This window comes from Zonotrichia leucophrys, chromosome 2, assembly GCF_028769735.1.
Source record: "Zonotrichia leucophrys gambelii isolate GWCS_2022_RI chromosome 2, RI_Zleu_2.0, whole genome shotgun sequence".
Taxonomy (NCBI): domain Eukaryota; kingdom Metazoa; phylum Chordata; class Aves; order Passeriformes; family Passerellidae; genus Zonotrichia; species Zonotrichia leucophrys.
In genome coordinates this window covers 30913974-30927021 of record NC_088171.1, presented here as the reverse complement: position 1 = coordinate 30927021, position 13048 = coordinate 30913974, and the positions used below count along the sequence as shown (strand labels likewise).

The 13048-nt window shown below is 35.9% G+C and overlaps 1 protein-coding gene across 2 annotated transcripts in view; it reads left to right on the top strand.

Moving 5' to 3' along the window:
* The window catches only part of SNX13 (sorting nexin 13), a 65314-nt gene that overhangs the window by 37491 nt on the left and 14775 nt on the right, over positions 1 to 13048 (top strand). For both annotated transcript variants that reach the window (XM_064704427.1, XM_064704428.1), the window contains exons 10-17: positions 690 to 828; positions 1283 to 1371; positions 2013 to 2112; positions 3619 to 3812; positions 4842 to 4946; positions 6357 to 6489; positions 7197 to 7234; positions 11480 to 11549. In XM_064704427.1, coding sequence (XP_064560497.1) covers positions 690 to 828; positions 1283 to 1371; positions 2013 to 2112; positions 3619 to 3812; positions 4842 to 4946; positions 6357 to 6489; positions 7197 to 7234; positions 11480 to 11549 — 868 coding nt within the window. The remainder of the gene's footprint in view (positions 1 to 689; positions 829 to 1282; positions 1372 to 2012; positions 2113 to 3618; positions 3813 to 4841; positions 4947 to 6356; positions 6490 to 7196; positions 7235 to 11479; positions 11550 to 13048) is intronic.

Sequence of the window (13048 nt, the reverse complement as noted above, 5' to 3'; positions counted from 1 at the left end):
ATCTCCATGCTGCATTCACAGCACAGTTTCCAGTGGTCTTGGCATCACAGCAGACTTCTTTCACTTGCACAAATTCCTTTGAGTCCCTAAAGCAGGTTCATTGCCAATACAGTTCATTCTATGCCAATACTGGTAAAATTGTATGTATTTAAATAGCTTAATAGTATTTGCCAGGGTATCTGAATTAGTGTTCCAGAGGGGAGTCATGTAGATTTGTTTTTCCCTCAGTAGGTTATGATTACATGGTAGAATGTTTTAATTATTTTTGTAATTCTGTATCTTAAGAAGCCATTACTCTGGGAGCATGTGTACTTGCAGGGGATCTTAGTAAAGCTGAACCCTTTCAGTGGTCTCACCATTTTCTGCCTACTTAGCTAAGAAGATAATAGCAGAAGATGGTGGATTGGATTTTGGAGATCTTCATTAAGGAGGTTGATGGACTTCCCATGTATCTGTGTTGTACTTCTTGAAAACAGAAAGTGATGGTGTGAAATAGTTTTTGACTATGCATGCTTTTTCTGTTTTAGTCCATGTAAAATTTCAGTACCAAAAGGAAAATTTAAAAGTATCAAAGAACTTTCAAAATGTCACTTTGCAGTGCTGTATCAAACTAATTCATTTGAAGAAGAATCATGTCTTGTGCTTATAGCTGTTTTATGTTACTTACACTGTAAAACTTTGTGTTTCAGATTCGTGATTCCAACTGTAACTATGAGGCCTTTATGAATATTATTAAATTAAGTGATAATATAGGCGAGTTGGAAGCTGTGAAAGATAAAGCAAGTGAAGAATTGCAATATCTTCGATCTCTAGATACAGCAGGAGATGGTTAGTGCTGCACTGTTTTGCAAAATATGAAGGGCACTTAGAAGCATGATCTCTGTAGAATATTGCGACAATTAAAAAATAAAAGCTCTGATGCAACACAGTACAAAGTATTTTATTTTTAAAAAATTGCATAAAAAGTGATAAAACTCGAGTTTTCATTTTCATAATTGTTTTGCTGGTTGGTGTGTGTTTAATGCCTTTTTGTAAGGACAGAGAATTTGGTTAGCTAAGTGTGTTTCTGTTAAATCAAAACTGCCTGACTGGTGGTTCTGAATTTCAGTAATATTTAAGGTATTAATGGTAGTCAGTTAACCATTAATCTTAAAAAGGGAAAAGAAAGATATTTCTTGTTCACTTTCATTAGCAAGGTATTTAAACTGAAAAAAAAAAAAAAACCAACCTAGACTTTATTTAGTCATCTGCATTGCTTAATTGTCTTTGTTTTTGCTTGCAGATATCAACACTATAAAAAATCAAATAAACAGTTTATTATATGTTATTAAAGTATGTGATTCAAGAATTCAGAGGTTGCAGTCAGGAAAAGTAAGTGTTTTAAATTTTTTTTAATTTCAAAAGAGTGAGGTTACAAATGACTGACGAGTTGTTACTTTTGCTTGTTTTGTAATTAAGGGTTGATAGAGTTGGTATGTTTGACTTTACTTAGTTTCTTGACTCTCTTAATTTGACCTAGATATGTTTCCAAGATAGTGTAATATTCTGACTATTAAAATAATTAAGCATTCTCTAGCTGGACCTGAAGGTATTGCTGTAATAGCAAGAAGTGTCATATGGGCAGAAGAAAATGTGAGAGATGAATTTAAGTTGTAGTGACCTGCAGCCCATCAAATGCTGACATTAATTCTTGTTAATTAATTTTCTGCTACTGTCACTGCTGATGGGGTATTTGGGGTTAATTTGACCTGTAGAGTATTACATAAACAGCAGTACTAAAATCCAGCTTATCATGTAGCAGAACAGCTGCAGCTATTTTTGAAGGCAAATAATTAAGAAAACATGACCTTCTAATCTAGACCTTCACTTACTAGTGATCATGAAAATAGTTAATCATTGAGCTGCTACTTTATTGTATGTAATTTTTTTTTACCTATATGCTTTGTAGTAAGTAGAAGTTTTAAAAGTTAGTTTAAAAAAGGCCTGTGAACGCACTGAACTGTGTCTTACAGGAAATAGATACTGTGAAACTGGCAGCAAACTTTGGAAAACTTTGCACAGTCCCTCTGGACCACATTCTGGTAGACAATGTTGCACTACAGTTTTTTATGGGTAAGTGTTAATTTATCTGATCTGTTTTATTTATAAAGAATATGCTAACTCACAGGACTGTGTACTTGGAATGGTTAAATGTCAGTACTAAGAATATCCATCAGTTTGCTTGATGGTTATAATGCTTTTAATGCAGTAGATGGAAACAGTCCAGGAAGTTCCTGGAGTGCGTAGGAGGTACTTCCTGACACAGTTAGTGAGGCAGCCAGCCTAGAAAGGCACCTGTCTGAACCTGTTGTTTGCAAACAGGGTGATGTGATAATCTTGGGCGTAAAATGAACACCCTCAGTCGGTTTCCAGATGACACCTAAATTGGGCAGGAGTGTTCATCTGCTGGAGGGCAGGAAGGCTCTCTAGTGGAAAGAATGCTGAATTTATGTTCTGAGATAATTTGTATGGGATTCAATAAAGCAAAGTGCCAAGTCCTGCACTTGTGTCAACCCCAGGCAGTGCTGCAGGCTGGGAGCAGAGTGGCTAGAAAACTGCCTGGCAGAAAAGCACCTGGGGGTGCTGGTTGACAGCAGCTGAACATGAACCAGGAGTGAGTCCAGGTGACCAAGAAGCCTAATGGTATCCTTGTTTGGATCAGCAGTAGTGTGGCCAGCAGAATTAGGGAGGTGATTGCTCCCCTGTACTCAGCACTGGTGAGGTCACACCTCAAATCCTGACTTTCACTACAAGAAAGACATTAATGTGCTGGAGCATGTCCAGGGAAGGGCAACGAAGCTGGGGAAAGGTATGGAGCATAAGTCTTGTGTGTGTCCCAGGAATCTGGGGTTTCTTAGGTTAGAGAAAAGGACACTCAGGGAGGACCTTATCACTCCCTACAACTGCCTGAATGGAGGCTGTAGTGAGGAGAGAGCTGCTCTCTTCTCCTAGGCAGCTAGCAGCAGGGTGAGAGGAAATTACCTCAAGATGTGCCAGGTGAGGTTTAGATTGGGTATTAGGAAATAGTTCTTCACCAAAAGGGTGAAACATTGGCTTGACAGGCTGCCCAGGAAAGCTGCTGAGTCACCATCCCTAGAGGTATTTCAAAGACATGTAAATGTGGTGCTTAGGAACATGGTTTAGTGATGGACTTGAAAGTATTAGATTGGCACTCTTGAACATATTTTCCAATATAAATGATCCCATGATTCTATGAATGTGTTGTTTAGAAATTCAGTTTGAACTTTGTGTCCATTTGTATCATGGTGTACAAGCCTTATATTCACACGGTAAAAATGGATTCACTTTTTACATGTGCATTTGAAGATTCAGTGCTTAGTTCCTAGACTTTGCTCTCGGGTTCCTTTATACTGATTATCACAAATATGTATATATGTATACATATATACACATACTTATCACCAATATGTATATGTATTTTTTTAATTGACTCTATATGGCAAGTATTCCAGATGTATAACCAGATTCTGGTATTCCATATGTAGTCAACATCATAGAGAATTGCTATTCCAAGATGCACAACAGTAACTAAGGTCATGTGGTGCCTGTTTTCTGCAGATTACATGCAGCAAACTGGTGGCCAAGCACATCTGTTTTTCTGGATGACAGTGGAAGGATACAGGGTTACAGCACAGCAGCAACTGGAGGTACTTCAAAGTCGGCAGAAAGATGGAAAGCATCAGACTAATCAGACCAAGGGTCTATTAAGAGCAGCTGCATTTGGAGTTTATGAGCAATATTTATCAGAAAAGGTAGGAATAACTTCATTCTGCAGCTTGTTTATTCTTTGTCCTGGTACTTCTTTGATATAGGTATGGCTAAGTTAATATAAAACGGTTGTTATGTAGTACAAGTTGCTTACATGTTGACATTTAAGCTGTTGTGTGTGTATCTTCTCTCCCTCATGTCAAGCAGTAAGGAAGTCTTCCTCTTTTGTGCTCCCCCTCATTTATAAGGGCTCATGTTGCCACTGACTGCCTTGTCAGATGCACTGTGCTCCTCAGAAGTTGGCTTTCTAGAATACACAAACTAGACAATGTAAAGACAGAATAAAAAAGTCTCTCTACATATGCTGTCCTTTTCCTTCCTTTTCTCTGTCCTCCACACTTGCCTGCCCCCTTAAGAAGTGTTATTTAAAAAATGGAACTGTGTATTTGTCCAAACTTGGATTAAATTGGGTTATCAAATGAAGTAGCTTCCTGTGCCTCTCTACAATTTTCTGTGTAAATTGCTCAAATATCATCACCATTGGGTAACTTTCAATAGGCAGTAAGGATTCCTCTGTGGAAGAAACCACTCATCAGCTTGTATTGACAAAGCATCTTTCTTTTGAATTTGTGTGTGCATAAAAATCACTGCTCACTCAGAAATGGGCAAACTGTTAGCCTTTCCTCAGATATTTCAGAACTTCATCCTATTACTTTTTTATTGGCTTGTTCTTGATTTCTGAATCTTGATCTTTTTCATGAATAAATAAAAGCTGTTTATAAGTCTGAGTAAATCTGATTTAGGTACTGCCTCACAATGTATGTATGAATTGTTTTGGAGGCTATTCCTAGTGTTTAATAGTGAAACTTCCAGGTTTTAGTACAAGCTCTGAACTTAATTTTGGGGGTGGATGGGATCTGACTCCTGTCATATGTTCTAGACAGCTACAGAGATACTTGTGAATAGAAAATTTAGTTTACTTAGAGAGTTGCAGCATTGTATTGGATTTTATTTGATAAAGTAGAACTTTCTTATTTTTATGCTGCAAAAGTTGATTTAGATCTCTATGACAGGCATCTCCAAGAGTTAATATTGATGACAACTTAGTAGCAAAACTTGCAGAAACACTGAACCATGAGGATCCAACACCCGAAATCTTTGATGACATTCAGAGAAAGGTATACTCTATTCATCCTTTATTTCATAAGACCTGTAAATGCTATAGAGTATAAAACATAACTCTAGATCCTAGAAAAAAAGTAAAATATCTAAACTCTAAAACCTGTGTAACCATTTTTCTGTCCTATGAAAATCATGCTCTTTTAAAATTATCAGCTTTTGCTTTTCCATTCGTTAGCCCATGGTTTTCAAAGCAGTTGACAGAAGGGGTAGGTGTCCTTCCTGTGTGAATCTAAGTATGAAACACAGTTTAGAATTTTCATGTTTTAATTTGTGTTAATGCACCAATTTAAGAAATACGTCATGACTAGACTAAGACATACAGTTTTTGTTCAGTTTTACTTCTCTTTTTCAAAGGTGAATGTAATGGTCCCATCTTAAATCCTATAGCTGTTCTCAGAAATTATTTTGACTCGTCCTTTTCTGCAAACTTGCACAGTGAAGCACTCAGAAGTAACAAGTACTGAAGAAAAAAACATTATATTTACTACCTGTAGACTTTTATTATTCAGGTCTAGTATATGTATTTGAAAAGGAAAAGTGAATGATTAATATTCTGGCAATAACTTACATACCCAGTCTGAAATATTTTTATTTTAGATTGTTACTTTGATATTCTCATTCATGCTACAAATTAGTGATATGAGCTGTTGAATTTAGAATCACACTATCATACATGGGACTTTCCTTTAAGACTAGTTAAAGCACCTTGGGAAATCTGGGCCTTTCTTGGGAATTCTGCTGAAGAGCATAAATTTCCCATATGTTGCAAAATAAATGAACTTCCTCAAACCTGGATGGATTGAGTTTTTTCCTATTCTTACTAGATGAAAGTACTTGAACAGTGGTCCATGAAAAAAAAAATTAAAATATTCTGCAATTGACATGAGTATCCAAACATTATGAATTAATTCCTACTATGTATAGATACTTGTGTATATGCTGTGAAGGTAAATTGTTTAAGGTGGTGTGGTTAAATCTTTGTGAGGTGTGGCTATATCGTATTGGCTAAACTAGAAATTGTCAGAAGGGTCACATATGGTGTCTTCCCTCCTTCTTTCCCTCTTCTCACCTCTTGCCCTAAGTGTTTGCAGGTCTACATTTATAGTTTATCCACAAGGAGGGACTGAGATAACCTTTTATGAAATGGATAAAGACCAAATAGGTTTATACTGCAGTTGGAAGGGTTCAGAGCAGAGGACAGAAGCGTTTGCTTCTATTGCGCCACTTCCCTTCCTAGATGTGCATGTCTGATTAGTTAGTTATTTTCTGATAACCTTTCCATTAAGAGTAAGTCAGAGACATATATGCACAGGTACTTCTTGTTCAAGTAGAATTTTTGAAAACTAATCTGATTAATTAAAAAATCTAGTAAGTATTTCTGAAGTTGGCACTTTTGTTTCAATAAGGTGTATGAGTTGATGCTGCGAGATGAGAGGTTCTACCCTTCGTTCAAGCAGAACGTGTTGTATGTGCGTATGTTAGCTGAGCTGGACATGCTGAAGGATCCCAGTTTCAGAGGATCAGATGATGGTGAAGGAGGTGAGCTCTGTATCTCTAAGGGGTGTTTCCTGGGACCATTCTTTTCTCTGTTTTCAAATGAAAATAAAAAAAATTATCCACACTGTTTTTAGGAAGTTAAATACTTCTGTGGTGTCTCATACTTCCCTCCTCATGCTTTTGTGTGTAAACTCACATAGGGATTTCACTGCAGTAAGTTTATTAATATTACATAAATTCTTGTCAGATCTTGGTAACTAGTTTGTCACTAAAAAAATATGCAGTTCTTCCATTCTACTTTTTTCATGAAAATGTTTAAAACTCTTCGATGCATTGGGTTCTTTTAATACATAACTATACTCCTCTCTGGAAATAGAAATTGAAAGTACATAGGAAATGTGGCTTTTAAAGCAAATAAAATCATTGTTCTTGTTAACTGATGTACAAATCCAGTGGAAATTGTTTTCTCTGTTTAACTAGCTCCTTAACTCCTTAAGGAGTACCATGTGGGGATATAAATTTTAAAAAAATGTTGAAGTATTGATGTAGAATCTTTATAAACTTACATTTTTTTAAGGGTCTTTGCTGGAAATTTGAAACACTTGCATATTGCAGCATTTTGCCCAGTGCCACAGTTCTCTTTCATTTTCCATAATGTTTTGTGGATGCATTTTTATTTATGTGTGGCCCTACTATGGGGGAAAATCTTCTAACCTGGTTTTTCCTTTCATTTTCCTCCCTGCTCCCAGAATCTTTTAATGGGTCTCCTACTAGCAGCATAAATCTGGTAAGTGCTTGTATTTTTTTTTTGCCCTCAACAGTAGAGAAAGTATGATAAAATAGTTTAACAATGTACATTACAGGTTTCACTTCACTGCAGTTGAATTTCTGAAAAAGTTTTTGAATCAAATTGAAACACGCAAGTTATTAATTACTCTGTAAGATAAAACTTCACCTTTTTTGTGTTTTTCTGTGTTTAATGACATTCTGCATTGTTTCTCACAGAAACAGTTAATTTATGGAAAGCATAATTTCTTACCCCTACTTGCTTTTCATAAATAGATAGAAATTTGGAGTTACATAATAATAGGTGAAAACAAATCCTTTGAAACAGAAATCTCCAAGGATTAAATTCAAATAGATTGCAAAGTGCATTTAATTATATTTTTGTTGGTTGATTTTTATTTCATCAGGACTTGATTTGGAAACATTTAAGTATCTGGAGTTTATTTCAGCCATGAGTCTTTGTTTTTTTTATCTGTCCAATTTCAAGATCAATTTTATTTTTTTTATTCTTGGCCTGTGTCAGTTTGTCAAAACCTTTTCTTTGTTAAATTAGTGTACCTAAACCAAAAATGCAAATATATTTATTTAAAAAGGAAAAATCATAAGAAGTTTGGTATATACCCTCCCCATGTTTCTGCAGACAGTGTGTAGCTGAGGCAAAAGATACACAAAATTCAGTTTGGCATATAAGAGTATGTTTCCAAACCTTTTAGTTTCATGAAGGTTTACATAGAGATTCACAGCCTGCATGCAGTTTCATGGATTATGCGATGCCTGGGCCCTTCTAGTTTGTTCTTGGAAGGTGCTGCAGCTCCTTAGCAGCTCCATTGCATCAGTAAGGTCATGCTTGCATCAAAAGGAGTGAGTGTTTTCTAAAGGAATACACATACCATTAATGTCTGTGTGTTTTGTTGTTTATGGGTTTGGGTTTTTGTTAGTTTTGGATGTTTTTTTTTTAATTTAAACTGGGATTTTCTTTCCTGTTATTTTCCTGTTGTTTTTTTGAAATGTAAAGAAAAGGGGAGAGGTTTAGCTGATACAATTTATGCAGACTCCTGGTAGATGCAGAAGAAAAACTTAATTTAGCCATATTTTTTCACAAGAGCCTTTTAACTGACTGATTTCTTTAAAGGATGTTTCAAGTGTCTTTTAAGTACTCTTTCTAACAATGTTGTGACATACCAGAGTTATGTTTTATGGATTAGGATTTGGCATTGTCTTGGCTTATCTGGGTAGTGGTTATCTCCTGCTTCATTTCAAGTGACTTTCCAAGCTAACTTAAAAAGTCCTAAAGTCTTTACCAAGCACTGTTGCAGTGCAAATAGGTATTTGCATGGGATTCTTCAAAGACTTGATTTTTGTTTTTGTTGTGACAAAGGTATTTATAGAATACTGCATTTATTATAAAGAGTTAGGAACATTCTAGGAGAAATACATAAGTAAATTTCTCTTTATGCAGAACTACTTTTGCTTTTCTGTATATTGTTCAGGGTGTTCAGTGCTTTTACAGGTGTTTGGATACTGGTAGACTTGTTTTTGCTGGCTGAATTCCATGTCAAGAGTAAATTTCTGTACACATAGTTTAGCTCCCTTGTGTTAGTCTGTTACATAAGAAAAATAGACCTTGGAAAGGTTACTTCAAAGGTCAGGGAATTTCTGTACTTGCAGCTAATGACAATGTATTAAATAAGATTTGGTTGTGATATTTTTAGGTTTTTAATTAACTTGTGTTCCTGTGAATGTATCTAATGGTAGAGATCTTAGCTCATATTAAATGTCTGTCTGTTGTGTTATCTGTTCAGGTTTCAACCATTTAATTTACTTGTATTAATAGTTGCTGTATAGTGCCTTGCCACAGTAGTTGAGTGTTTCCTAAAGTTTCTATTATAAAATAAATTGTCTGCAATTCCAACTTTCACTGTAAGAATTTGGAAGAGAGGCTCAAAACTGTTTTGAAGAAAAGTTGTTTTACAGAAATATCTTAATTGCTGCCTTTTGTTTTGATACATTAATCTACTACATTAAATCAGTGGGTCACATTTTGGAAGTATAAAATTATTGTAAATATTTATAGACTCTTGCAGATTTCCTCTGAAGGATCCCTAATGGGAGCTTTGCATTGAGTAAATAGAAGATTTACACAGGTGTTCCAAGACCTTGAAGGACAGCAGAAGTGGCTGGGTTGAACTTTGGCAGTCATTAGCATATGTCAGCTTGAACCCCACTCAGTAATCACAAAGAAATCTGAACTTGAGTGACAGTGAAGGGAAGCAGGAAAACAAGAAATAATTATGCCTTTAACAGTACAACATAACCTTAATGCCAGTATTTTGTAGCAAACAAAATATTTGAGTTGACAGTTACTTGTCTTCTCTTACAACATCTCATCATCTCCATCTTATTGATAATCAAATCCTAGAGCTTTCAGAATATCAAGCACTTTATCCAGGTTTCCACAAAAGTCTTCTGTTAGCCAGTCTCAGGTGATACTGTGCTCCTGAATTGAACACTGCAGTGTAGAGCAGCACACCTGACAGGGTCATGGCTGTCCAAGGGACTTGCTCAAGAATGGACTAAGTCACAGTGTTGTGTCCAGCAATGACTAAAAGCAAGCATAAAGATTAAAGGAACAGCCCACTTATGGTGGTACTTAACCAGAATAACTCTCCAGCATCCAGTAACTTATAGATTCTTGAGGTAAAGATGATGTCTGCTGTCAAAATATTTTTGCATAAATTCATCTGTTCTACCGTTCGACAGACATAAGCTTCTAGCACTATAGCATGTTGTGGCAAAACAGATTTCCCCAGAAGGGTTTTTCTTTCTTCTGCCTTTTCTCAGTCTGGGACCTTGGTACTACAAGTCTACAAGCATATTGTTCAGGAGACTCCCTACTGCAACACATGTTATTCAGCCACTTTTAAGCTGCCTTTTATTCAGTGTCTAGACTTTATAACAGAAAAACTACCTTCAGTAGTAGACATTTAGGCAGAGACTGATTGAGGTCATTGAGGCAGACAAGAGCCATTCCTTGAAGAGAACTAGAGGAGGAAAGGAGTATTCTGTTGGGATATTGTGGAGTTGATAAAGATTCAGATGAAGAAGGGGCAAGAGCAGAGTCTTTAAATAGTTGATGTTTAAGTCCAGCCTGTCTTTTGATTGTAATCTTGTATATTGTTTTATGTTTAAGGAAACAGAGATTTAGAAACTGAATTGATGTAGGTAGAGGTTTTAATTTGATATGGGCATGGCACTGCTAACCAATAAGTCCTATTGTAGGTAACTTTTCATGATAAATCACCATTAAACTAGCTTGATTAAATTATAAAAGATAGCAAGTAGCTATATTCATTCTGAAGATGTTTTTTTGGAGAATTTTACAATTATGGGGTAAAATACATAAAGTAACTGGGATCCGAGGGTCTGCGAATGCTACTTAGGTGGCTCCAACTCCTTTTTTTTTTTTAATCTGATAATTTAAGATTAGAATGCATAGTGGCCAACCTCTGTTTCTGTCAGTTGCATAAGCAAGTCTTTCAGCAGTCTTGAAGAACTTTATTATGTTAAATCTTAGTAATCAGATGCATTAATTTTAAAAACAAAGGCTTCTCTAAAAGACCCATTAGGCTTCTTTTGATCCCAGTAAGTATTAAATATCAGACAGAGCATTAACCAGCTGAGGATGTACCTGTTCATTTTTTACGACAGAAAATATTCCTGAGAAGAATGTTGGCTGGTTTTTTTTTTTTACATACAGCAGAAAAACTTTCAGTTTCTACTGCTGTGTAACGTTTTTGTAGGGCATAAAGATATTTGAAAGAAAGCAGAATGCTATGAAGGTAAAAGCCAGAAGACCTGTTACACAACATCTGTATTTCCCCAGTTGTTTGGGAGATGTTCTGGTTTTGTTTTGGTTTTTTCCCCAATGCTCAGTAAAAGACCATACTTCCATTAGGATTGAGATCAAACTGAAGTGGCAAATGTGTTTGATCAAATATGAGTGGTCACAAAACTATGTGTGAAAATGATGGGGGAAATGAAATGCTCTATACTGTGCAAAAGAATGACTTTGGTAACCAACTAGTACAAACACCTGAGTTGTTACAGTGCACTAAATTTTTAGTAGAGTGAACTGAAAGTTTGAAAATTAAATAGATAAATCAAAACACATCTCGAATACGATGTATTTCTGATCTTATTCTTTTTCCCACGTTTTTTCTTCTTACATTATCTCGCCACCCTGCAGTCCTTAGATGACCTTTCAAATGTCCCCACTGATGAGACTGTTCAGCTCCATGCATACATCTCAGATACTGGTAAGTGAATCTCTTAGGATGTGTGCTGACTTTTTTGCCACCATTTGTTTTGAGTTTTGTAATATTACAGGCCCTTGAAATCCTGATTGTCTCATTTTTTGGCCTCATAAAACATTTAAATTCATATTTTCCATTAAGTCTTTTTTGGAAATCTTTCCAGTATTTGTTCTGTAGGTCACAGACTATATATCTGTACTTAAAAAGTGATTTAATTTCTATTTTGTATGGTATTATTATTATTACTACTTTTATCTCTGGAGAATCATTCATTAAACTTGCTATTGAATAGGATTTATTTTAGCAATTACTTAAAGAAATTCTGAAAGACATCTCTCTTTCTAGTCACAGAATTATAATTCTTGACTGTTTCATTCTCTTAGTACAATATTTTTCCCTTATTCTTTGTGCTTCCTTACTGACTTAGTTTCAGGAAGCAACTTCTGTTGTTATTGTGGTGGCATTTTTGGTTATCTTTTAAAAAACTTTGCCTAGAAAGAAATTATTTTTCTTTATTACATGAGGGTAAATAACAAAAAAATCTCATCTGTTATGTACAAATGCTCTGATTAAATGAGATTACATTGGGAAATTAAATTGTGATTTTCAGATATTTTTTGGTAGATTTTACTATGCAATATGCTTTTAAATCTCTGCATTTATGTAGTGGACACATGCTGTCAGCAAGCATTCAGCTACTTTAGTTTTTAATTAAACCTATTCCAACTCAGTGTGAGGGCAGTATGCAATCCAAGTGTAATGGTAGTCAGTCCTCAGGGAAAGGGGAAAATGAGTTGAAAGTTGAGAACCAAATTCTGCTTTTTAATTAAAATGGCATGTGGTACTTTTTTCTGAATTAAACTTAGAAGTTTCGTCATTCTAACCTAAGGAAAAAAGGTAAACTTAGAACCACATAAATTGTAACATTTATAATCTTGAGGGCAGCATGTATTGATAACTGCCAGTCTGACTTTGAATACATAATGCTCCAGTTGTAGCAGGAGCTCAGTACAGGTTTGTATTGCAAGATGATATTAAATTGCATCTGTGAGCAGGTCCTTTTCCTCACCCGGTTACTGGCCTTGCCTGTGTGCGAGGGTTATATACAGACAGGATTATCTCAGTGTGTTTCAGGATTCACACTGTCTTGGGTTGCAAAATAAATACTAATTAAGTGGCTGTGACATAAGGGGCAGCAGGACAACTTCTTTCTTTTTCTGCCTGAAGTGGTTCTGAAGGTGCCACTTGGCAGTGCCCCTGGGATGTGGTCTGGTGGCTGCAGGGCCAAGTGGTCAATGTGCATGTAGAGGACAGGGCTTGTGCAGAGTCTGTGGTGCTGGGGATTCCTGGCTCTGCTCTCTGGGCAGTCTTTTGGCTCCATCCTGATTGCTGCTCATTCCCCTAGGGATTCAGCACTCAACATGCTTCTTTTAGAGGCTGGATGGCAAAGACAAGATGCTCTGTGCCCACTCTTCACCTTTCTAGTGTGTAATTCTTGCATT